The sequence below is a fragment of the Camelus ferus genome, chromosome 3 (assembly GCF_009834535.1).
Source record: "Camelus ferus isolate YT-003-E chromosome 3, BCGSAC_Cfer_1.0, whole genome shotgun sequence".
NCBI lineage: Eukaryota > Metazoa > Chordata > Mammalia > Artiodactyla > Camelidae > Camelus > Camelus ferus.
This window is the reverse complement of record NC_045698.1, coordinates 58,994,600-59,021,174: the sequence shown is the minus strand read 5'-3', so window position 1 is coordinate 59,021,174 and position 26,575 is coordinate 58,994,600. Positions and strand designations below refer to the sequence as shown.

Genomic DNA, 26,575 nt, shown 5'->3' with positions numbered 1-26,575 from the left:
GGGACTTCCTGTCCCGCGCGAGCAGGACTTCCGGCAGAGCCGGAAGACCCGCTCTCTCGCTGTGTGGAGTGGATCCCGGGTGCAGGGTCGGGAGCGGAGGTCAGGGACGGTCCCGGCGACTTCAGGGCGTCTGGCCCACGACCTGTCCTTGACGCCATGGTGAGTCTATCTGTGAGGGCTGGAGTAACAGCAGTGGGGAGGAAGGGGCCGGGAGGTCAGTTCTGTGAAGGGAGCGGGTCGGGTACTCAACTGAGGATGGAGCGGGAGGGAGCAGTAGGATGAGCGGTAGGGCAGGACCTACCACCTGTCCCAGAACGCCGAGGCCCCGGAGGAAGCAGTTTCTGTCCTACCCAACCGCTAGATCTGTCCAGGAGTACGGGGTAGATAGTCAGAATGTTAATGGCCCTTCACTGTGTACGGCCTGTGGGGCCAGGTGGTCCCATAATTGACCTTGCCCGGTTGATCGTCTCATTTCATTCCTCTGATGCAGAGCAGTGGCCAAGAACTTCAGATCTTAGAATGCCTTTAGCTAGCCTATACAGGTGAACACAGCAGATCCTCTTCTTGTAGAGGATCAACACCTGTAACTTAAACAGCAAAGTCAGTTATCTTTCGAATTAAGGCATTTGGAATTGGAAAAGGTGTCAAATAAATCCTGCCCTAATAAGGAGGGTCTTTATTCGAAAGGAACATTGCAATTGTAAGGGCAAGGGGGAGGGAGCTGTTGGAGTAGGGAGAATGTCCTGACCTTAAGGTCTGCAAGAATCTCAAAGGTTAGGCAAAAGGGTTTTTTCTTTTATAGGGAGGAGTAAACAAGGCTAAAAAGAACTGGGTGTGCGGAAGTGAGATCAAAGGGTCGTTTGATTGGACAGTAGATCAGAGAACATTTTACCCTCAGGCCTGTGTGTTCTGGGGAAGAGCTGTTTAGGAGGAGCTGTGTCTTGTTTGAGGCTGCGGGTGGGCCAAAGTTCAGGAACCTGGGGGAAGAAATCTTAAGCAAAATTTGGTTAGCATTTTGTTCCAATTGATCTATGAGAAGAATTCAACTAGTGATTTATGAAGCAAAGAATAGGAGTTTGCAGATGCTATGTTTGGCCTTGTTATAGGTTAACAAGGAGGTGGGTCATTCCTGAGTCTTACCTAAGTCCTATGAGGACTGGTTGTTCTTTGCGATAAGCTGTTTTCTGAACACAAGAAGGTGGCAGCTGAGGGGATTTCTCCTGCTTTTTCCAGTATCACAGGGATCCAGTAATGTTCAACACTGTCAGTTGCTTGACTATATAAAAAATTTCAAATTCTCACCTGGAGGAGATTCTGTCTTGGAATTTAGTTTCAGTTTGCCATATTTTTTCAGGACCAAATGTTGACATCATTTAGCTATTGTGTATAATGATTGACTTTTGAATGACTTGTAGAAACTTAACTGACTGAAACAGAACTTCAAAATAACGCGGTTCCTGGTGCACTCTACCAGCTAACCTATGACTCTTGGGCATGTGTGTTTGTTTATTTTAACCTCATGACTAGTACAATTTGTAATAATTAAGAGTTTTTTTCTCCTTTCATATCAATAAAATTAGACAAAGATAAGGAACAGTAGAACTGAAAGATAATAACTAGCTTAACCATCTCTCCCTCTCCCCTGCCTTGCCCCCACCTCCCATTTTATAAAGGGAAGAATCTGAGGTCTAGAAATAGACAGTGACTTACCTAAGGTAGCAACAGTTTGGCCCAGTCTGAACTGTAACTCAGATCTCCAGTTTTGAAATTTAAGCTCATATTTTGATAACTTGATCTGAAAAGTTGAAGAGAAAGTGTAATTAAAATCTTTAAATTTATAATTGTGCCAGAGAAGCTGAACGTGAACCTATTCTCAGTATTCTGTAATACTAAAGCCAGCTCTAAAAAGGTAGTTTTAAGATTAAGTAAAATGTCACTTAAGAGAATGTCACCAGGGGCCAAGTAGTTGACTCCATTTTGGTATTGCTTTTATTTCTGAGTTAATTACTAACCTCTGGGCTTTAGCTTTCCTGGCTATGAAATTGATAAGGTCTGTATATGCATGGGTGGGCAATGCCTGGAATCCCTTCAAAAGAAAGGGTTTAGTCATTCAGTGAAGTGAATAAGGTCTGAAATTATTTAGGATTCAGCTTAGTTGAATTGAGATCTTGTGCACTACTTGGGCTATAATGAAAAGAGAGTAGTACTTGAACTCAGAAAACCCAGATTCTGCCCATTATTAATTATATGAACTTAGCAAAATCATTCAACTTAGATAAGAATTCCAATTTCCTTCTAGATAAGAGACTTGGAACTTGACGGGAATTAAAACACCTTTTAACTCTTATATTTATGATTCTGTGACTTCACCAAGGACTTTTTCAGAATTTTCAGAAAGTTTCTGATGAAGTAAAATTGTATCTGATTTCCACTCTCCTTCCCACCCCACTTTGGTTTCTCAAGTTTGATTTTTTTTTTTTTTGCTAATTCTCCTTTTCATTTTTTAATGTATCATGTAGGTAATACTTAGAATTTGTTGATACGTTTGACCAAGTATTTCACTACTGTCTTAAAGGCTAAAACAGGATGGAAAACAAAGCCTTGGGACACTTTGATTTTATTTTTGTTTTAATTGATAAAACTCCTATGATCCAGACTAAAAATACTGAGTATTCACTCTTAATTTTTTTGCTGTCATGTTGTGAAAATGGATAGTCCGTAGAAAATTTACTGAAGGAATAAAACTTTGTTTTATTATCCTTTTCTTTTTGAAAATTATAGAACATCTAATCAGATGGCTTTCCCCACAAGTTAGTGTGATTTGTGAGAGAAAAACAGATTAGAATTAACTCCTGGAATTGCAGGAATCTCATGGCTTGTTTTATCTATATAGCATACTGTGGAAACTTCTACCGATGAGATTGTGCTGTTTGTGTTGATAAAAAAAAAAAAAGTTTATGAACCTCTGCCTTAATCAGAATTAAGGAGAAAGTTTTCTTTTGAGGGGGTAAGGAGGGATGTTGGGAAGAGATAATGTGGTAAATGTTAGAGGAGAAATATATGTAATATATTCAAAGAGTTATACAGAGGAAAAGTGATTCAAATGAGGGTGGGGAGCGGGCAGGAGTCATGTAATAGGTGACTTTAAGTGAGTTTTGAAAAGTGGGTTAGGACACTAGTTCTTAACTTGAAATGCTTGAGATGCTCTCAACCTGTGATGCTAGAGGATTAAAATGCTTATCTGGGCTCCATTTTTGGAGGGGTGGAGTTTCAGAATCTAATTTTTAATGTGTTTTACTGGTAAGTCTGAAACTGGTAGTCCTTAAACCTCACTTTGAAGGAACTCTAATGCAGAATTTAGAAACTTTGGAGATATTGGAGTATTTGTGCTGAGTGATAATCAGACATGTGTAGTTTGTTGATATGGTGGATTACTTTAATTGACTTTTGAATGTTGAACCACCCACAGATACTTGGAATAAATTCCACTTTGTCATGGTGTATAATTCTTCTTGTATATTGTTGGATTTGACTTGCTAGTATTTTGTTTAGGATTTTTGCACCTATAGTCATGAGAGACACTGGACTGTGGGGTTTTTTTCCCCCCTTGTAATACCTTTGCCTGGTTTTGGTATTAGGGTAATGCTGGCCTCAGAATGAGTTAGGAAGTATTTCCTCTGCTTCTGTCCTCTTAAAGAGATTATAGAGAATTGGTAAAATTTCTTAAATGTTTGGTAGAGTTCACCAGTGAATCCTACTGGGCTGGGTGCTTTTTGTTTTGGAAAGTTATTAATGGATCCAGTTTCTTTAATAAATACAGGCATTTCAGAATATGTATTTCTTATGTCAGTTTTGGCAAATTTATCTTTCAAAGAATTGGTTCATTTCATCTAGGTTATAAAATTTGTAGGCATAAAGTTGTTCATAGTGCTCCTTTATTATTCTTTTAATGTCCTTGGATCTGTAGTGATATTCCCTCTTTCATTTCTGATATTAGTAATTAGTGTCTTCTCTTTTTTTCTTAGTTAGCTTGTTCAAAGACTTACTGATTTTATTGTTCTTTTCAAAGAACCAGCTTTTGGTTTCATTGATTTTTCTCTGTTGGTTCCATCTTTTCAGTTTCATTGATTTCTTCTCTGATTCATATTATTTCTTTTCTTCTGCTTACTTTGGATTTAATTTGCACTTTTTCTTATTTCTTATCCTTAGGTGATCCTTAGGTGATTGATTTTAGATCTTTTCTAGTATATGCATTCAGTGCTATAAATTTCTCTCTAAGCACTGCTTTTACTTTACCCCATAAAATTTGAAAAGTTGTGTTTTCATTTTCATTTAGTTTAAAATATTTTTAATTTCTCTTGAGATTTCCTCTTTGATCTATGTGTTAATTTAGAAATGTGTTGTTCAGTCTCCATGTATTTTGAGATTTTCTAATTATTTTCTGTTACTGATTTCTAGTTTAATTCCATTGTGATCTGAGGGTAGACATTGTACAATTTCCATCCCTTTAAATTTGTTAGATGTTTTATGGCCCAGAATGTGCAGCTTGAAGGATGGATTCTGGTGAGGTTTCATCAGTTAACCACATAGTGGCAAAGATTTGGGTTTCTTCTTAGTTCTCTGACTTTTCCACTACTTTCCAAAATAGGCTTAGTTCACATAATAGTAGAGACTATTCTCTTGGTTACCATTTGGTTGATTGAAGATTGACTCTTAAAATTATTTATATTTTGGGTGTTGACCACTTTTTAGATAATTAATTTGTTTGCTCTGGGATAAAAGCTTAAAGCAAAATTAAGTTGATTTTAGAAAATGAGAAGATATTTTCTATAATGGTCATTTCTAAAAGAGAATTTACTGTTTTCTTACTGCTGTGCCATGATTTTCCCATGTTACTAAGTCAAGAATGAACACCAACTTGCCTCAGAGGAACTTTGAAGAAATAAACCTGTTCTGTAAACTGCCTTCCTACTCTTTCTATAACACTTACCCTTGAGTTATGGGGGAAAAAATCTTAAAGTCTTGGTGAAATGAACATTCTCTTAGTTTTGATTGAACTGAGTATGCCTTTTGTTTCACCAGACACTTAAAAGTCATGCTCTTACTTCAAAAGTATTTATTTGGTCTTTCATTTATTGTTTATTAAGCACCATCTTGTATGTCATGTATTGTTTTGGCAACAGGCATGTAATTGTTTATAAAACAGACATTCCTACCTTTATGGAGCTTATGTTTTATTAGAAGAGTCTGATGATAATCAAATAAGACATAATATATGTTAATTGTTGTAAGTGCAACAAGGAAAGATAAAACAGTAAGGGAATAGAAAATGATTGGAGTGGTTAATTTAGGTAGAGTATTTATGGAAAGCCTCAATGAGGAGGCGACAACAGATCTGAATTCATATATGTATGTGTGTGCACGTATATATATCTGTGTATACATACACACACATACACTCAGCCTATATACTTGGTATCTTTGAGTACATATTTATGAATGGCACCCTAAAAAAGTGTTGTAATGTCAAGCATAAAGCTTATAATGTCTTTAGCTATAGTATAAATCTTTCAGTAAAGTTATATATTATCTTTCCATACAGTGAACAGAAAAATTGTTTTTAAAACACTACATATTAGTAGATGATATTGTATTTTATTTAATAAATTGCATTTTTTGTGCTGCATAATTTTGGTCTTTTAAGTTATTAGAGTTCTTCAGAGGATACAACTTAGTCACTCAGAATATCCTGATTTTTACATCGTATCTTTTACTTATATAAAACAGATTTATTAATTCTGTTGTTAAAGTAGAATTAAATATCTTTTATGTTCTGACCCTAAACAAAAGATTTAGAAAAACCTGAAACAGTTTCAGCTTTTGATACTTTGATGTTGAAGTGCTTAGTGTCTGATTATGTTTTATTTATTTAAAAAAATTTTTAAGATATTATAAAAACCAATCTGCTCAAACATGCATATCTTTAAAAATGACTTTGGGAAAAGTACAACGAATAGATGGCATTGAAAGTCTGCTTGAACTAGAACTAGATGACCTCTATAGTTTGTTTCAAGGTTCTATGGTTCTGAATATGTGTCTTTGAGAATATTGTTGATGTACATTTAGTTGAATGTACATTTAGTTGAATGTACATTGAGGGAACAAAGGAGGGAATCTTCAATTTTATGAAGTTTAAGAAAAGTTTCACAAAGGATCAATTAGACTAGGTCTGTAAGGGTAAGTGGAAGTTTGTCAGGTGGATGAGAAATTGAATTTTATTTTTTTCTCAATAACAATAATAGCTACATTTATTTAGCAGTTAATAACTATCTATTCCACTTACATTGATTAAATCCTTTTGAAATAATTCAGTTCTTGGGTTTTTTTCAGCCTCCTATTTTTTTTTTTTACATCCATGTTTTACCTACTTTTTTTTTTTTAATCTCTATTTTACAGAGTAGAAATGGAGGCACAGTAAAACTAGAGTTACTCATCCAAAATTATACAGCTGGTGGTGGTGGGATTTGACTTCTGACTCAGGCTGTTTGGCCACTCTACTGTTGTGTCAACCTTACTATTTATCTTTGATAAGGTTTAACTTATGAAAGGATTGAATTTCAAAAATATTTTCCTACAGAAATATAAGTGGTGATTATAGTTTTAGAAAAGCCTAGTTACTATCTAATTTTGCATCTTATATAGTGTTAGAGAAATTACTACTGTCATGTGTAGCACTAATGATTGGCATTTCTCAGATGCTAGATACACCCGACACTGCTGCAGTGAGTCAGAGTAAGGATTCCCTCATGTTCTTTCCACATGAGCTGCTTTCAGAATTAAGGCACTCCTTCCTACCAAACCATTAATTTCCTTTAAGCTTGGAGATGAACTTCTAGTAACCCTGATGAGGTGAGGGGCAATTAGAGAACTGGAGATGTAGACCTGTGGTGAATTGAAATTTCTTATCAGTTTAAGCATTCAGTGTGTCACATGTGTTCCGAGCCTGTCTCACTGTCCATTTTCCTGAGGGCTCTAAGGATTGACTTGTTCCTTTTCTTTCCACTTGGATTCCACCTATTGTTTGCAACTAGAACTATATTTCCTCCCTGAGTTGCAAAGAAGAACATAAACCTTCTCTTCTTTCCCATATGTTCAGTACACACAGTAAAGATTTTACTGCTAGAAGAATTTGCAAAAGTCATGTAACTTCTGGCTGACCATAAACTAAATAATTATCTAGCTAGCTAGCTATTTATCGTAAAGATCCTTTAAGGAAAAAAAAAATAGAAGCACTAGATGATAATGATGAATCTTTGCAATACATTCTTGGAAGTAGAGAGATTTGGATTGTGAAGAAGAGATGAGATGGAAAAACTAAGGGGCATTGAAGAGAGAAAGGGAGACTTTTGTCCACCAGTGAAAATCACTGGTGAAGAAGGAACTTCAACAAGCTGTTCTGCTCCATATTATAAATACATGATTCTAGACTGCCATCAGTTAATGTCCTGGGTAAGGCACTTCTACTGCTGTTGCTGTTTTTCTCTTTTAAATAAACTTACACTTTTATCTTTGTGATAAATTGTAGAAGCCTTTTGAAATAGTAATCTGAATTGCTTATTTTTTTAATACAGTTTCAGTATCTGCCCTTTACACAGTGCTTAGCTGATTTTTGTTATCTTTTACCTGTTGATTGCCACTGTTTGCCTGTATGCAGTGATCACTTAGAAAAAGCACTGCCATAGTTCCCTGCTTTCTTTCCTTGAAAGAAAGTCATACTGGAGGATTCTGCCCTACCAAAACTTCATTGACTGAAAGTTGACTAAGTATTTTTTATCATTTTAGAAGATTTTGGCCATTTTTATGGTGAGTATAAATGAGTGATTAGAAAATAGTTCAAATTCTTTATGGTTTATGGGCATATGTATGTAAGCATAAATGTTCCATGACTAGAATCATTTGTTTCTGGATACTGTCTTGTTCAAAAGAGAAGCCATGCCTTTTTTTCCTCAAAAAGTTTTGCTTTTATTAGTAGTTAAATTCATTAGTAGAATTTTGCTTCTGTTTAAATCTATGCTTCCTGCCTCCTTCCAATGCTTTCCCCACTAGGTTAATTAAAATTAAGACAGTGACACCTCACTGTATCATTTATTTGTAGACAGTTAGGTTGTTTGGATAGGTCAGATGTTTCATGTTGAATGTATTAATCTTTTCCTAATCCAATTTTTAAGACAAAAAGGAAGTGAAAAAGAATCTGGATAACTGCAATTAGAATTAATTGCCAACAAAGTATGTTTTCCAGTCAGGAGGGACAGATGAGAAAGCTTTGCTAAAGTTCCGTCGTGTAAGTAGTAACTTTAACTGAGACATTAGTTCTTTAAAACTATTTCCTAATTTTGATTTCAACAAACATTTATTGGCTACTTGATTTTGATAGAGAGTTTCTCAGTCATTCCTCTCAGAAGTTGTTAAGGTTATCATGGCTTTCTCTTGATAGCTACTAAAGTTTTTTTCAGATCATAAAGTGAATCACTTAATAAGAGAGAATTGGCTAGGTATCTCAGAAAATTTTTAAAAAATGACTGTTGGACTATTGGCATTCAGAAATCTCCTGAGAGAAACTCCTGCAAACTGCTAGTCGAGGTGAGAATGCTGAGCAGTGGGCTAGGTGTACTCCTTTACTTTAAGTTGGAACTCTGATTTCCTTTCAAATCTCCTATAAATGTTATCTTATTTAATTCTTAAGAGGAAGGGATAATTATTCATTCCTGTTAGCAATACCTGCATATCATAGGCTTTGATGATGGCTCAGAAATGGTAAATATGTGAATGCCAACAATCCATTGTTTACTTAATTAAAATATTATACCCATCATCAATAAGGTCTTTTACAATTTTGGAGATCATTTGCCAACTCTTGTCATTTTGTGGATAAGGAATGAGTCCCAGAGAAGGCTTGTCTAATTGCTGTACTATTGCTAGTTAGTGACAGAACTACCTCGGTTCTAGTGTGTTTAATTATTCAACATATTAAAATATTCACAATGAATGCATTTTTTAAACAGTTAACATTACGGGTGCATGTTCAGTTTTCTTGGCTTTTGTATATGGCTTAAAATTTAGAGCTAAGCTGAAGTTTTAGTTTTAAATTTGTTTAATGAAGCTTTGTGCACTTACCGAAGTTATAAATTTTAGTTTGTTTGAAAGAATTTGCAACACATATTGCATTAAATTGAGAGGATTATCTTGTAATAATAGCTATAACTCTTCCTCTGAGGTATGTAAAAAGCACAGTATATCGTCTTTTAATCTTAAGTTGAAAAATTTTCTTCTTTATGCTAAATAAAGTTCAATGTTCAGCACATATGGGAACCTGAATGTAGTGAAGAACAGTGGGCAAATTTATACTTTATGCTTTTATCCTTTTATTTCATCTAAAATGTAAATACTCCACTTGTATTGAAATCCTGCCATGTAAGGCACTTTCCTGGGAGTAGGACTTGTACTGAAGAAATGAGATGAATACAGTTTTTAGTGGGAGAGGAGAGACCCTTAAATCACAGCTGAGCATGATAAAGGCTATTTTTGGAATTACACATGTTTTTTAGCAAGGAAGGTTTCCTAGAGGAAGTGAATGTTGAGGAATGAAGAGGAATTGATTTGGACAAGCAAGATGATTTGCACATGTCAAATATAAGTTTATTAGTTTTGACTAATAGCTTTTTTGAATATAGATCTGTAGAGATATTTTCTATAATGTCAGGAAATACTCTTGCAGTTAAGAAAGAGTGGCAGAAGTTAGGGATGTGTTCTTCCATTGAACCTTTTGTTTGTTACTTATCAGTATTATAATGAAAAATTTATGTGTGTTTTGGCTAGAGATAAAGTAGCTTATTAACATCTTTAAAAATATTTCATTCTTCATCAACATTTTAATGACGATATGGTATTGCTTTATGAGATACTGCATAATTTATTCAACCCACTGTAACTGGAAAATTATCTCTTGAAATAAACAACTATTAATTTCAACATTAATATGTTAAAATGGCTTATGGATTATATTTATTTAATATTTAATTAAAATGTCCTCTATTCTTGTGAAAAAGTATCTTTATCCTTGCCCTCTATTTGTTGTTGGTCTTCCACTTTGCCTTATCAGTTTATATTGAAGAGAATATCTTAGGTTTATTTCTAAGTTTAGTCAAATTCTGAAAAATGGCTTTCGTTTCATCATCTTCAGCAGAAAGTCAGGAGCTGCTGTTTTTGAATATAGTTATGTCAAATTCATGTGTTCTACTATGTTGTAGGTCTAATTAAGATATTTAGGTTGCATCTAGGCATTGTATTGAGAGTTTGTAGTTTTTGACCTTAGTTTTAAAGTACATTAAATTTTTTATTCTGAATCAGGAAATAGTAAAAATTTCTGCTTGTTCTGTTTACTTTAAAGAAATTAAAAATATACTTTGTGCTGCAAAACAATGATTTTGGCAAACCAAACTAAGTCTGTAAGCATTTAAATTTGAAAAGCTATGTGTTTTGAGTTCAAATCATAGTTGTTGATAATTACATTTTTCAATTCCCTTTGTATCATCTCACCATCTATGTATATTATATATACCTTTATTTGTAGTAATAATTTGAGCTATATGAAATTGCTGTTTTGTAGGTCAGAACAGCTAAATACCTGATTTCATAGGATTCAATCAACAAGTCTATATTAAATATCAACAGGTGACTTTATCCGAATTCTTTGACTGTTTTCCTACCAACATCTTTTGTTTTTTCATTTCATTTGTTCAGCAAAGCCCTCCTTTTCTTATGTTTAGGTCTGTTTATTGTGTCTGTAAGAGCTGGAGCTGTGGTGTACAACCAGATAAAAGGCCATAATAACCCATATAATCAGCCCTAGGATTCTAGAAATATCTATGGGGAGTAATTTTCCTTGCTTTTTCATGATTATTTTTTGCTTTTACCTGCTTTGGCATTGTATGGAAGAATTTCTCTTCTGGTTGAAATTTAGACAACCCTCAGTTCTCTTGAAGAACCTCTTGGAAGTAATTGTCTTTAAAAACACAGCTTGGGTCTGTCAGTCAACATGTTTGAGTTCATCAAACCTTTCTTCTCAAATTTCTAGACCTCCTCTTGGACACATTGCCAAGATCCTGACCTTGGTATGGTTATTCTTCAGGATCTCTCAAACTTTGTCCGCTTTGGTGCTTTCTTTGGCTCTCTTGGTCAGCTACTTAACTGTCCTGCAGATTTAACCTCAAATTCCAGATCAGTCATTTCTCTGATGTTGTACCTGAACTACTGAGTCATGTAGACTTGAATTGCTTGGCAGTCACTTATTCAGTTCTTATGTTACTTTTTTGTTGAACTTCTCAGGACTTTCTGCCCCTCTCCTCTTTTGTCTTACAGCTTAACTCCCCACCCCATCATGGTTCTTAGGAAATGATCTGAGGACTTTGGAATGATATATAATGTGCTTTCCAAAATGACTGTATTCAGTGGAAAGCCAGATATCAAGAACCTTGACCTGTTTTTTCCCCTGCCCTAGTCACGCTATGTAACTTCTGAAGACCTCAGTTTTTAAATTTAATACAGTCTCTGCACCTATTTGTACCTCTGTTCAGTAGGACAGGGTCTTATAAAGTTTTACTTTCAACTTATGCCTTTAGTCTCATCTATTTCTGACTCTTAAGTGATTAAATTCCCACAGTTAACTCCTTTCTAGATTATTTAACAGTCCCCGTATATTGATTCCTTCCCTTTTGCCTTAAACATGTACATTTTCCCCCTTATAAAATGTATTTTTTATGTGAACCACTCTTGTAATTGTCAGAGATTCCTCTTATTGCTTAATTTTTCCAAGGAATAATTATGCCCATTATCTTGTCTTTACATAATCACTTAAGTTTAATCCTTACCTACTGATACTTTTCTTGCAGAGATAATTATTAATCTCACGCCTAATGCCTTTTTTCCTCTAAAAAAATCTTAATTCTTTTAGATTTTGCTCTTGGTTTTGAAACTGTTTTAGTTCAGCTCTTAGGGTGTTGCTTGGACTATTTCAGCGGATTTCTAATTTAGCTCTTTACTTCCAGTTACTTTCAGCCCTCCACTTTATTTTTCCACTATAGTGGCAGGAATATCCTTCCAAAATATATTTGATTTAGTTACTTTTAGGCTTAGGGTCCTGTACTTACTTCTAAGTACCTACAGGAGAGTCCGTTGTGTAGAACCCTTACCAAAATCTAGCCATGTGAAACTGCTCATTCTTCGGGCTCATGCCATGGATCTTCTTTGTACAAATAGCTGTATCTGTCTAAACTTCTGTTCCTTTCCTATCTGACAGTGGGATACTACTTTAACCTTGTAACACTAGTTTAGATGTCACCTCTGTGAACAAGTCTTTCTCAGCTGTCTCATGTGGATTTAATCACTCCCTTTCTTGGAATGCTCCCATAACAGTGGGCACTGACCTCTACTCTACTGCTTATCACATATTATTGTAGGTGCCAATGAGTGGTGGTTAACATTTTGAGAGTTTGATAAAATCAACACATGATAGAAGAAATGAGTTTTCCTTTCACCTTGAACATAGATATGGATTGTTTCCAAGACCTAAGTAGACTAGACTGTAACCAAATCAGTAGTATTTACATAACAAAAGATAGACAAAATTTTAGATAGTTTTTTGCCTACAGAAATAGGATTGGAAAGTAGTTTTATCATTTGGAAGTCTAGAAAAACAGTTTAAATAACAAGATATTTATCCAGAACTATTTAGGGTTGAGAATATTTTACAGTCTTGAGGGCTGTTTTGTGTATTTTCTTCAGACTTCAGCACTGCCTGAACAAAGCATCCCTCATTGCTGCCTTTTGCACTAAGTCATTACTTACCAAGCAGCTTGCTTATAATTTTACTTCAGTAGTATCATTAAGACAGTAATCCAGTGGAGCACTTGGTGAACTTGAACATCTGATCCTCTTGATAGCTAGCTTATGTCTCACTGTAAACTAATTGATAAAACTCTTATAAACCTGATTATTGCCAGTCTGTCTCATGGAGATTGATTATACCAGAAAAACATGTTTTGTGTGTGTGTTCTGAATCGTGGAGGCTGCAGCCAAGGTGCTGTCCCTGGAAGCCTGTCGGAGGCTTGTTAGTCCAGTCCCTTGAGTTTCCTTCAGTCTACAGCTTTTCTGTCAGTGGCTCTAGGATTCTACCAGTCACCCAAACTAAGACATCCTGAAATAACCTTTGAGACATTTCCTGTCTTTTTCTGTAGTTGTTTTCCTTCATGTTCAGTCACACTCAAAGTTTGATTGGTTTTCTACTGATGTACTTTTATTTTTGTTCTTTCCTTCCTAGTTTCAGCTGCTTCTACCTTAGTTTTAGGTTTTTCTCTTTAATTGCTCAATATATTGCTGTGTCTGATTTTCCTCATATGTTACTTGCATCCTCCTACCCCTGCCTGTTAAAAGCCTACCTAGGTGATCTTTGTAACACCTCTGCTCAGTGCATCCTCTTGGCTTTAAAGACTCTCAACAATCTAAAATTCTATCGTCATCTTATTTCTCACAGTTCTTTGTCATATGCTAAAGTCTGCTTTGGTTGAGCTGGGCTTTTTGCTGTCCCATGGTTACTCCGTTCACATTTGTCATTTAGCCTGGAATTCCCTTTCTTGACTTCAGTTTTTTCATCTATATGAAACTTTTGTGTCCAGTTTTTTGAATTTTTATAACTCTTGTTCATAGTACAGTTTTGTACTCCAGTATTCTCTTAATATATTTGTTGTTATCTAATATGGTAATGTTGGATTGTAAGTTCTGTTAGGACAGATTGTTTTGTAGTAGTGTCATTCATTTCATCAGATGTCAAGGGCCCTCCTGTGTGTAATTACTCTGAGTATTTGGGATATAATAGTCAGTGAAACAAAAAAGTCCTTTGCCACGTTCCTAGTAATAGCCAGGAAGATATTGGATGTATGTTAGGCAGACAGCCTGTACTTGTTAATTAATTTTTTGTTTGCTTTTCCCTTTTATAGATATAAATAATTTTTATAGTGATGCAATTTGAATTTGTAGTTTTTTTTAACATTGTTTGGCTGAGACCCTAACTCATTTGTCACATAGTATATAGTGATTCTGTATAGTTCTTATAACCATAGTAAGAGAGCCTGCACCCCTTCTTCCTTCAGTACTGCTACTACCTGTGGTACAGGTCCTCCTTTCATACCTGGGCAGTTGTCTTAATGTTGCTGGGCTGTCCATCATCCAATCTTTACATGGTATCCAGAGAAATTTTTCTTAAATATTGATCTGGTCATGTTACTTTTCCTGGGTTTCCTTATTGTTTTCAGATTAAATTCTAAACCTGTAAGTTTTGCCCTTCAGTATCTGGTTTTGGCCTACTGTCATCCTGTGTGAAGCAGACATCACTGATGGCTCACCAGTGAAGTCCACTGAGTCTTGACTTATGCTTGACCTTCCTCAGTGCTGTTTCACAGTTTTTTGCCTCTCTTTTTGCTTTGTTCTCATAGACTCCTCTGCCTATCCTCTCATCACTTTGTATTGTAAGGGTCCATTTACTGTCCTAGTGGACTGAATGCACATTGATGGCAGGGAGTGTGCTGTTTCTCCCTATTGTGTGCAAGTGATCGAGTGTTCAGCGCCTGTAGTTTGTTGCTCTATAGATGTTTAGTGAATGCACTGAAATGACTTAGTGGAAAAAGCATTAGGTTGGAAATTAGGGGTCTGGATTCTGGATAAGTCTGTGACTGAGTAGTTCTGTGGTCTTGGCTATTTGGACCCTGATTTCCTCGTTTGTAAATTGTTCAAAGATGGTTTGTTTAAATGCTCAAAATGTGAATTCAAAGTTTTATGTGAGTCTAGATTGAAATAACAAAATTCACACCTTCTTTTGTTTTTTTTATTTTTTTATTTTTAAAAAAATTTTTAAACATTTTTTATTGAGTTATAGTCATTTTACAATGTTGTGTCAAATTCCAGTGTAGAACACAATTTTTCAGTTATACATGAACATACATATATTCATTGTCATATTTTTTTTTTGCTGTGAGCTACCACAAGATCTTGTATATATTTCTCTGTGCTATACAGTATAATCTTGTTTATCTATTTTACATATGCCTATCAGTATCTACAAATTTTGAACTCCCAGTCTGTCCCTTCCCACCCCCTTCCCCCCTGGTAACCACAAGTTTGTAGTCTATGTCTATGAGTCTGTTTCTGTTTTGTATTTATGTTCTTTCTTTCTTTCTTTTTTTTTTTTTTGAGATTCCACATATGAGCGATCTCATATAGTATTTTTCTTTCTCTTTCTGACTTACTTCGCTTAGAATGACATTCTCCAGGGACGTCCATGTTGCTGCAAATGGCATTATGTTGTCGTTTCTATGGCTGAATAGTATTCCATTGTATAAATATACCACATCTTTATCCAGTCATCTGTTGATGGACATTTAGGCTGTTTCCATGTCTTGGCTATTGTAAGTAGTGCTGCTATGAACATTGGGGTGCAGGTGTCTTTTTGAAGTAGGGTTCCTTCTGGATATATGCCCAGGAGCGGGATTCCTGGGTCATATGGTAAGTGTATTCCTAGTCTTTTGAGGAATCTCCATACTGTTTTCCACAGTAGCTGCACCAAACTGTATTCCTACCAGCAGTGTAGGAGGGTTCGCTTTTCTCCACAGCCTCTCCAGCATCTGTCATTTGTGGACTTTTGAATGATGGCTATCATTGTAGGTGATATCTCATTGTAGTTTTGATTTGCATTTCTCTGATATTTAGCAATATTGAGCATTTTTTCATGTGCCTATTGATCATTTGTATTTCTTCCTTGGAGAATTGCTTGTTTAGGTCTTCTGCCCATTTTTGGATTGGGCTTTTTGTTTTTTTCTTATTAAGTCATATGAGCTACTTATATATTCTGGAGATCAAGCCTTTGTCGGTTTCATCATTTGCAAAAATTTTCTCCCATTCTGCAGGTTGTCTTTTTGTTTTACTTCTGGTTTCCTTTGCTGTGCGGAAGCTTGTAAGTTTAATTAGGTCCCATTTGTTTATTCTTGCTTTTATTTCTATTGCTTGGGTGGACTGCCCTAGGAGAACATTTTTGAGATGTACGTCAGATACACACCTTCCTTTGTAGTATAAATTATTTGAACATCTCTAGGAAGTCTGTCTCAACATGTCTAGCTGTCACTAAAATATGTAAACAGTTAAGAAACCAAAAATAAGAGGGTCATATCCTCTTTCCTTTTCTTCCTCTTCTTACTTGTTCAGGGGGATGATAATTGAAACCATTTGGGGTGGTTTGAGTCCCAAGTATATATGCAGATATGCCTTCTAATGGTAAACAATGCATGCTTTGTTTCACCCAGTTTTTCAGGAGGAGACTTAGTTTAATGAAACAAAACAAAATGTCAGCTCCATAAAGGTTAACACAAAATTCCAAGTCTGAATTTTAAAATTGTATCATGTTTGAATTTAGGTTTGGAGAGTTTTGTTTTCAGTATTGTCAAGCAAGATAAAATCTTGCTATTTTGATATATTTTATTTTTTAGAGAATTGTTTAATTTTTCTTGGTAAGAATTTTTTAACCTAACCAGAAATGATTACTAACAGAAATTGAAATGATCATTCTTCTGTAGACTAAAGGCAAATAACTTTTCTTGCTCTTCATGGCCTCAGGCTAATTAACGTGGAAAGCTTGAAACCTAAGTTGCCCTGCTGTTTCACCTTTCTTGGGTACTTATGAGCTATTTCATAAATGACTTTCCCGAATTCCAGTCAAGAAAATCAGGGCCTAGGGGCAATGAATCCAGACAGAAACCACCTCTATGGTCAAGTTATTGTTTCGAAGCCCTAATAAAACAATTAAAGCTCCTTGAGTCAATGACCCATATGGCTGTGTGTTTGAGACTTCAGCCATGATGGACTTTATAGTTTCATTGCATCTTTACCCACTTTAATAGTTTTCTCTTATGAAATTATTGTTTGTTTACAGTTAAATTTACTTAAGCATTCTCTTTTAATTAAGAATAATGAAAAATATTCAGGAAATTTGATTTTAATTTAAACATTTCAAAAATTCTGTTTTGTATAAACTTAGACATATACAGACACTTAAGTTGGTCAGTGAAGGTAGGTTATTCAGATGGCTTTTTTTAAAATTTCAAATGATTGTATCCCTTGATTAATGAATACTTTATATTTTAATATGTTAAACGCAGGCATGTACACTGTAATTGTCAATTGCATAGTAATTTCTCAAAAGTTGATCTAGGTTTGGTATTAATAAATTAATTTGATAATATATAATTCTATAAAACGATTGCCATCTTGGAAAATATATTGCAAGGACTCTTTTCTAAATACATTTGAAAAGGAATACTTTGGTGAAGTACTTTCCACATAATTTAAAATTTACTTCTCCAAAAAATTAGGTAGATTCTTGTACTGGGATAAAAGCAACATATTTTCTTCCAGTACCACATATATAGTCACCTAACAGCAGATTCATTTTAGGAAAGATTTATTGACTTCTATTAGAAAGTTGGAAGAAGATTTCTATTATATAATATATTTAACACAATATACAGATGAGGTTTTGAGAAAGTATTTTCAATTTCATTTAAAAAGATGGAAATGGCATAGTAAAGTAAATGAATGGAGTGAAGTTGTACTTTTGCACTGAGCATTTTTTAGTCAAATATTAACTGCAACATTGTGAATGGAGTTTGCCTTTTTCAAGGTTGGTCTCTAGTTCCTCCTTTGTCTCCATATATGATTAGTCTCTGAATTCTGCAACAGTATCCTTAGAATGCATTTCTTTTCTGAGGACCAGAGCTACTACTGCAATTTAAAGCATCATTATTTCTGGTCTGGATCATTGCAGAAACCTAATTGACATTCCTAATTCTAGTTAATCCAGTTTGCTTATTTTTGTTTTTGTTTCCCTTCATGTGGTTTACATCTCCAGTGGTGGGTTTATCAGCAATACCTCATGATGCTTAGTAATTTGGGGTAAGAGGAGAGTTGGCAAGATGCCTCTCTTCCCCAGTTCATCACAGTCCAAAATATGTATCTTCCAGATCAGTCTTCCTGGAAATGCCATGTAATACCTGTAACATTTATTAGATGTGACTAAGGTATGATTTCTGCTATTAAGAAGCTTATATTCTAATAAATTGCTGTATATGTTTGTGAGAGATTGTACTAGATGACCTTGAAGGTTCTGTGATGCTATCACATTTCTTTCAAGGTTAGATTGAGGTTCACTTTGTCCACAAAACTTTCCCTGACTAAAAAAATTATCTTTTGCTTTTAAGTCTATAATCTCAAATAGACTTAACTTCTGACATACTTGCTAATATATTTCTTGGCCTTATTCTACCTGAAAGAGTTCTTTGTGATGGCATTTATTGTATGGAGATTGCAGAACTTCTGTCACAAACTACACAGAAAATAGGATAGTAAATTCAAGAGATAGGAAATGTGAAAGCAAAAAGGTAAAAATGTAACCTTTGATGTTAGGTGAATATAAAAGTTGTCTGAACCTTAACCCAGTTGGTAGAACTTAAGGCATTAAAGTATCCACAGTGAAACCAGAGTGGAACAGGTTTCAAAGACATTTTAGAAACAGTCCTGTTTAAAAGCCATTTTACTTCCTTTTTTTAAAAGAACTATCTGTGCATATTTGTTCCTCTTTTTAAATTAGGCATTTGGTCTTTTACTAATTGATTTATAAGAACTCCGTATATAACATCTAATAATAAATTATCCCTTTGTCATTTGAGTTACAAATGCTTTTTGCTAGTTAGTCTTCTGACATTATTTATATTGTTTCTCTACATGTAAATTTGATTTTTCTTAGAGTTTCATATTTTTAGAGCAGTTTTAGCTTCGCAGCAAAATTGATCGAAAAGTGTAAGAGTTCCTATGTACTCTGTCCTCGCGTATGCACCACCTCACTCACTCTCATGGTGGAACGTCCCACCACATCAGGGTAGAACATTTGTTACAGTGATGAACGATTGATTGAACAGTTTGTTACAATCAATGAAATTTGATTTTTTCAAAATTTTTTAGTCTTTTATCACTTAGGAGGCACTTAGGAGATGTCATTTTTTTTTTAGTATGATTCCATTTATTTTCTTTTTTTAATTTATTTTTTATAGAGGTAACATTGGTGGTTATTTTTTTGACAAGTCTTCTCTATTCTTGAAATTAAAAAAAAGTTATTCCATAATAGAAGTGATAACAATGGCAGTAACAAGAAATAGTACTAATTCATATTGATTGCTTACTCTGTACCAGGCCCAGTTCTTAACAATAGCTTGATTAGTAGGTAGGTTGAATTATTAGCTTGATTTTATAGAACAGGACGTAGAGGTACAGAATGTTTGAATAACCTGTCCAAAAGTCATGCAACTCGTATATGGTAGATTCTGTCCCAGGCAGTTTGGGCTTAGAGTCCAGGCTCTTAAGCCAATATGCTATGCTACTTTTTAAAAAACGTTGTATTATTTTTTTAATGTACTTATTTGGGATATTAGATTTGAGGTAGGAACTCAACTTTATTTTTGAACTGCATAGATAGAGGAGGAGCCAACAAAGGGGAGTGTATAAAGAATTGATATTCAAGGTAGGCGTAAAGCAAGGGATGTGATGGAGCTTGTTGGGATAGTACTGAGATTTAAGATAAGGAAAGATATTTTGGCCAGATGAAGTGTGTTTGATGATGGGTGTTTCAGTTGAATGTACTGAAGCAGAAGTCAGATGGGAGCTATGTGGGGGGTACGAGAACACAGAAGCAGTGAAAACAAGTCTTTTGAAAAGTGGCTCTGTATTTGAGGAAGGGCAGGGGGCTGTAGAGTAAGGAAAATTATTGTTTTTTTTTTAGAAAGGTGAAAGGTGTTGCAATGCTGATAGGAAGGATTTAAGTAGAGAAGAGAAAGAAGGAGATAGAGGTGGGAAGCTATTCACTAGTTGAGATTCCTGAAATTAAAGAGAGGATGGGCTCTGAAGCATAGATACAGGAATTTGCTTTGTATTGAAGATGCTTTGTTATTTCTAGAGGGTGCTGAAAAAGACACGAGTGTAGATACAAGTGATTGTGAGGTTGATGGTGGCAAATGAGAGTTCCCATTTGATGCTGTTGTTATTTTCTCTGTGAAGTAGATGTCCTCTATGGAGTGGAGTTAGAAGTTTGAGGGAGGTTGGAGGTGTGATGAGATGGGAGAAGTTTTGAATTAGCTATTATGGAGAACAAGAGAGGAATTGATGAGAGCAAACTAAGCATTTTTGAACCTTATTGAAGGCCCACTCACTGAAAGTTGGTGATGACAGTATGAATTAAAATTTTTTTCTAGCGACTTTCAGGCCATTTCTGCCATCACACTTAATGCAGTTAATGCTCTTTAATTATTTACCACCAGTGTAGAATTAAAAAACAGTCATACTGCTTTTAGAGCTTGCCAAGCTAGTGTTATGTGTATTGAATAGAGTAAATATGGAGGATGAAAAACATCAGTATTTTTCACTTCATTTTTGTACCCTTAAATAATGGAGAACATTTCTTGGCAATAAATTTTGAATGTATATGCTACTATATTTAACTTCTGTTGACATGGATGTGACCCTTGGATAACTTGTAGAGGATTATGAGATGAAATCAAATATTTTAAGTTTAAGCATATGTGGTCTTGAATACCTAAATGGCAGAATAATAAGGATTTTGATGGTGAACCCATCTCTCTTAGAGTATAATTTTCAAAATATATAGAAAGTTTTCCAACAATGTCCTCAAATCTAAATTCATCCATTATTAAACTTGTTTGTTTGTTTCTTTACACAGGGTGTGATAGGTATACAGCTGGTTGTTACCATGGTGATGGCCAGTGTCATGCAGAAGATTATACCTCACTATTCTCTTGCTCGATGGCTACTCTGTAATGGCAGGTAAGGCAAGGATAGGCTGATTTTGACTGGCACTTTCAAATCTCTGTTTAGTTTACCAGGCTGATTAACTTCCTAGAAGTTAAGTGCTTATTCCAATTTTCTAAAAACATGAAAAAGGAAAATTATGAGAAATATCTAGCTTCCTTATTTCTCTTATTTGAGATTCTAGTACTTTATCTGCTTAGTGCAAAAGGTGATAGAGTCATGGTCAAGAATTTAGTCCCCTCTTCCCTGTCCCCTTCTGTCCATGGCCATTCAAAATACCACATTACTTTTCTAGTTACCTTTGAATAAAGTTGGACAACAAGAGGCAGAAATTGAAGTGCTTACATATTTTCACCACTGTTGAAAAAAATGTCCTATAGTAGTCAAAGCACATATCCTATTCTTGATGACTTAGTTGAGAGCTTGTTATGAGAGCTGGGGTTTCTTTGTTTTACTGCAAAGAATTTTAAACTTTGATTTAGCAAGGAGGGGGTGAGGTTATTTTATGATACTAATTTTGTTTACTGCACTGTAAGCTTACTCTTATCCCCACTCCTTCTGCAGAGTAGCTGTCACCTTGTTGAAATTTGTACAATAAATGAATAAAATCAAAAAGAAAGAAGTTAAATATAGGAGATATAGTGAGGCAAAAGCAGTAAAACTCTGCACACAGAAATACATGCCACGGTTTTGTGTAATTATGAAAGGTAAATTATAGATTTGGTACCATGACTACAGTTTTACTACAATTATTCATCTCTAATAAATAACCAAATTCTGTTAATGATTTGTATATCAATTTTCTTTTGTTTTGACCTTTTGATGTTAAAAAACGATGGATAACTCTTATCCTCCTAATGATTTTGTAAATTGCAAGACAAATAATATGTTATATCCACAAAACTTAAATTTTCTCCATAGAATTTATTTTCTAGTTTTAATTATTCTTCTTCTCTAATGCTTTATTCTTTTCCCATATCAATGTTCAAGTATAGGAAAAGCCTCTATCAGAGCTATTTATAAGTGAAAAGAAAAATCAATTATATGTAACTAGTTTTTAACTATGTAGCTTTGTGCCCTGTGCAATCTTGCTTACTTTGTTTTGCTTAACAGAAACCCTTTAACATAGATCATGAAAGGGTGAACATCTGCCAGGCAAATATCATTAATTCTAAATAAATGGAATATTAATTTTAAAACTAGTAAAGTACATATTAAGGTAGCTTATTTTCTATTGAGAATTGTATATTTCTAGACTCTGTTTATGGTAAGTCTGCAATGAGACTTCCAGGCCTCTTTTGGCTTTCTAGATCTTGGCAGTCTTGTCCCATTTTAGTCTATAGGCAATATCTACTTCTTACATAATCTGCTTTCCCTTTGTTTCTATAAAAATTATATTCACCAGTGGAAACTAAAACTTCAGAGAATGAAAGCTGATTCTCTTCTCTATTAATATGAAACAATGTATTTAAAATCTTTACTTTTTAGACAAGTATGTCTTAAGTATTCATACTTCTCATTAGAAGAGGAGCTCAACCTTCAAAAATAAACATGAAGTTACTATTTTTTTGTGATCTTGATTTGCTTTTATAACTAGATTAGTGTTAATTAATGCTGTCTTTAATTCCAAATCAGGTTTCAAGGATACTGATCAGAATTTTCTAGTAATAGTTACTCTTATGCTATAGTTAGTTTCATTTTCTGTGTTTTTGTTTGTTTTGCTCTGTGTTCTTAAGAGCATCTATTTTTTTAAATGCTAATTCTGAAATTTTTAGGTCTTGGAGCCACATTGCTGAATGTTGTCTAACTGTTGAATAAGACCATTGATACTACCATTTTGGGAGAATTATTGTTCTTGAAGTGATACTGTTTTAATATTAAGAAAATCTAAAATCTCTTCTAAATTGCTCATGTGAAAATATTATTGATCAGAAATGACAGTTTGCATTTTAAACCATATGATGCTGCTGAGTTGAAGAAAGAGAAAGGAAAGATCCAATGGCCTTCTTTGTTGTCAATAAATGCTTAAAGGAATTTAAGGGGAGAGGCTTATGAGGACTTTTAAAATTAAGAATAGTGTAGGATGGTTTGGGGGTGACTCTGTTGAGTAGATCTGTTTCATAGAGCTATTCAAGTGTATAGATGTATAGATACCGCAATAGGTTAATCATGAGTATGACAAAAGAAACTTCTTAGTTTCGGCATATGTCATCTTAATTTTTATTTCACTAGTATCATTTATTCAAATTGCAAAAATTGATTTTTTTTAAGTTATGTTTTCTCTTTTTATTATGTAAATTAGTTTCTGTCCAAGTCTCTCATTGACCTCTGTCTCTTTTAGAATGGAAGGTGTGAAGTGGCACCTGTTATATTACGTTGGCTTAATGAGTAAGCCTACCATTTTCTTGAATAAGTCAGTACCTTGAAGAAATTAGCAATTTTTGCTTATAAATTAGCCTGTTGATTTTTAATATTAAAAAAATTGACTAGTTTTCCAGCTCTTGTTAAGTAATATTTATATATTGTCATTAGTATTATAGATCCTAGTTTTTTTTTTAATGCAGTCTTTAGCCTGATTTAATTCCATTAATTTACCTTCAAAATGTTGTAAAACTTCATACAGATAAAATTTTTATTTCTGTTATCTCATTTGGATCTGTATACTTTGAACTTGTTAGAAGAGGAGATGTATTGGGGTATGTTATGACTTCAGAAATCTCAGTGTCTGAACTTAATAAAAGTCTCTCAGACAGGAATCAGGGTCAGATGGGGAACCTCAGAGGGGTCAGGCAGCTCTCCCTCACAAAATGGTGATTCAAGGATTCAGCTATTCTTCACGTGGTTACTTATGAGGCTTCTTCTGTCTTGTGGCTCCCCTGTTTCTTCTACTTCCTGGAGTCCTTCTATTAGATGCTATTCCAGTTGACAAGTAAAGAGAGAGTGGGCTGTGGATATTTCAGGAGATTCTAGGAGCCAAGCTTAGAAGTCCAGATATCATTTCTGTCCACATTACATCGTCTGGAGCCCTGTGACTGGTTCAGGCCAGTGTGTAAGAAAGGCTGGGACATGTAAGTACTTTTCATTGTACCCAGGAAGTAAAAGCAGGATTGGTGAGTGTCTAGTCCTTCTTTGCTATAGGTAGTACTGTCTCCATTTTCTTAGGTGAGAAAACAAGTTTTAGCTTTACTCTTGTTCACATACTGAAAAATGAAACAGATCCAGGCCTCTCACCCTTGAAAATCTGATTCATGGTCTCGTACTTATTTGATTTATGGCAGCTCATCAGCTCCAGGCCCTTGTCCTGGAACTGCTGTACTTGAACAGAGATTTGAATTTGGTAGAGGTGAACTTTTCTACAAGCACTGTAACACTCTTTTGGCAGTTTAGAGAGTAATTTTTTTAAGGTTTTCTTTTTTCTACCTTTTTTCCTAGCTGTACTTCTAGAAGGTATCCTCAGGTTATAGGTAGCATATGATTTCTCTTTACTTACTGTACTCTTATGGCTTCTCTAGGAGTATATAGTCACCTTTTATTCTTAACTAAATTAAAGGGCTCATCAGCATTTTTTGGATTACTAAAAAGCATGCTAAGTGTAAGTAGAGTGTAAGAAATAATATCTGTTGTTAAAATTATACATCTCACCTCAATTTGCAATTAAATTTATTCCACATTACTAAATTATATTTGTATTGTATTCCATTCTTCTATTTTTAACTGAAAAATATTTTTCTTCTAGAAAATGTTATTCTCCTTTTTTTACATGACTTTTTATATGACTATCAAACTTTGTTGACACATTCCTGCTTTAACAAGTATTTAAGTAGCAAGATCTTTTCTGCTATACCTGTGAGCATGTTATTGACCTTGAAAAACTCAACTATGAAGAGTCTGGTGCTCTCAGATTGCTCTACTCCCCCCTTCTGCCCAAAGGGAAGAAAAATTGTGCAAAGTTTGGTTTGTCTGTACCTTTACTGTGAAATACCTTCCCTAACACAAGGAACATTTGTTCTACATTGCTTAGATCTCCTAAAGACTTTAGTTCTCTATCATGTCCAGCATACTACTGATTTGTAGTCAGAGTATTCTCTACTTTCTATTGTAATTAAAGTTCCTTTTTGTTTTGAAGTTTGCTTGGCCCCTCTTTTCATGGAGAGGTAAGTGGTAGGTTACATTCTTTGTACATTTGAATAGTGGGTTTTGCATGAGGAGTAGGATCTTGCTTTTTCCTCCATTATAGCTTCCTTGCTGAACCTGCTTCCTGTTTTCCTGATTGTTCAGCTCAAACCTTATGCATTTTTCTCTGTCCCTTTATCTCTGTCTCCCTAGGCTCTCACTTTGGTCTGCTACTTCCCTTCATATGTCCCTCATTGAAAAAATGTAATGGTTGGATTTATTCTGATTTTGTCTTACCCTATATTGGGTAAAGAGGGTGTAAAAACACCGTATTCAATTGCTCTAATTCTTTTTGCTTGTTCTCCTTTGCATGTTGCCTGACCCAAGAATTTGCAAATTCCCTTTGGTGAGAGAAACCTACTATTCAAATGCACAGTAAGTGGGACCTATGACCTAAGGGAAAGGTTTAAACCTTCAGCTACTACCCTTATGGAATGCCTGAGTCCTTGCTCTCCTGCCTTAGCTGTCTTAATGTCCAGTTCCAGATGTCATTGATACTCCAGTAAAGTTTCCAATAAATAACAAAGAGAATGTACATGTATAATAAGTGAATTTTTAGTTACTTGTACTTAAAGATTTTCTAGGCTTTTGGTGGTGTTTGTTTTCCCTTAAAATTTTTTTCCACTTGTAAATTATTATGGAGATTTAGAATGGAGACTGAAACTGTCTTTAGTGACTTGTGTTGTGAAATAGTTTAGTATGATTATGTATTAAAGCTTTTTAAGCTTGCTCTCAGTAGTCAGCTTTTCCATATTTGTTCATGTTGAGATTTTCATTTTAAATTTCTGAAAGTTTTACTTCTGAAAAATTTTAAAGTTACTTGCTTTAAAATGGCATTGCTGCTTGAATTTTTTAGTCAGTACGTTCTCTATTTTCTGATAGATGTTTTTTCAGTACTGTTGAACTGCCTTAGTAAGAAAAGTTGAAGTTTGATATTATTTTATGTAAGAGGTTTATACAAGAAAATTACTGAAAAGTTATTTCAAGTATTTTGTAGAGTATAATACCAGGTTGGTTTTGTTATCTGAGACACTGCTGACAGTCTGAACATAAGTAAAAAAAAGCCACTGAATAGCCAACCTAAATGTCATAAAATACACTGAAATTAATACATTTAACTTAACTCGAGAGTTTCAGTTTATTAGTGAGATTCTGTTAACACTCTTTTTTCTTAAAGTTCATTTTTTTCTATTACTAACACAGGACATGCCTATGATGTAGAAAAAGATGGGAAATTGATAAAAAGGGAAAAGTAAGAGGTAATGGACTGTATGCCTATCAGCCAAAGACAATCTCTGTGTAAATTTTGTATTTCCTTCTAATCTTTTCTGTTCATAGTTTCCCCTCCTGGATGTGATTATATCATGTGTCATCATGTTCCTTTTGCTTAACATATTAACATAAAGCATTTTTCTCTAATTGTATTTTT

At 34.5% G+C, this 26,575-nt stretch overlaps 1 protein-coding gene across 3 annotated transcripts in view; it reads left to right on the top strand.

The window, feature by feature from the left end:
• The first annotated feature begins 9 nt into the window (after positions 1–9).
• Positions 10–26,575, top strand: part of TMEM161B (transmembrane protein 161B) — a 67,310-nt gene continuing 40,744 nt past the window's right edge. The window contains exons 1-2 of one of the 3 annotated variants that reach the window (XM_006187961.3): positions 10–159; positions 20,885–20,988. In XM_006187961.3, the coding sequence (XP_006188023.1) occupies positions 157–159; positions 20,885–20,988 (107 nt within the window). In that variant the 5' untranslated portion in view covers positions 10–156. Of the gene's footprint in view, positions 160–20,884; positions 20,989–25,501; positions 25,522–26,575 lie in introns of those variants that run through there. The other 2 variants (XM_014562002.2, XM_032475656.1) reach the window with 2 other exon arrangements.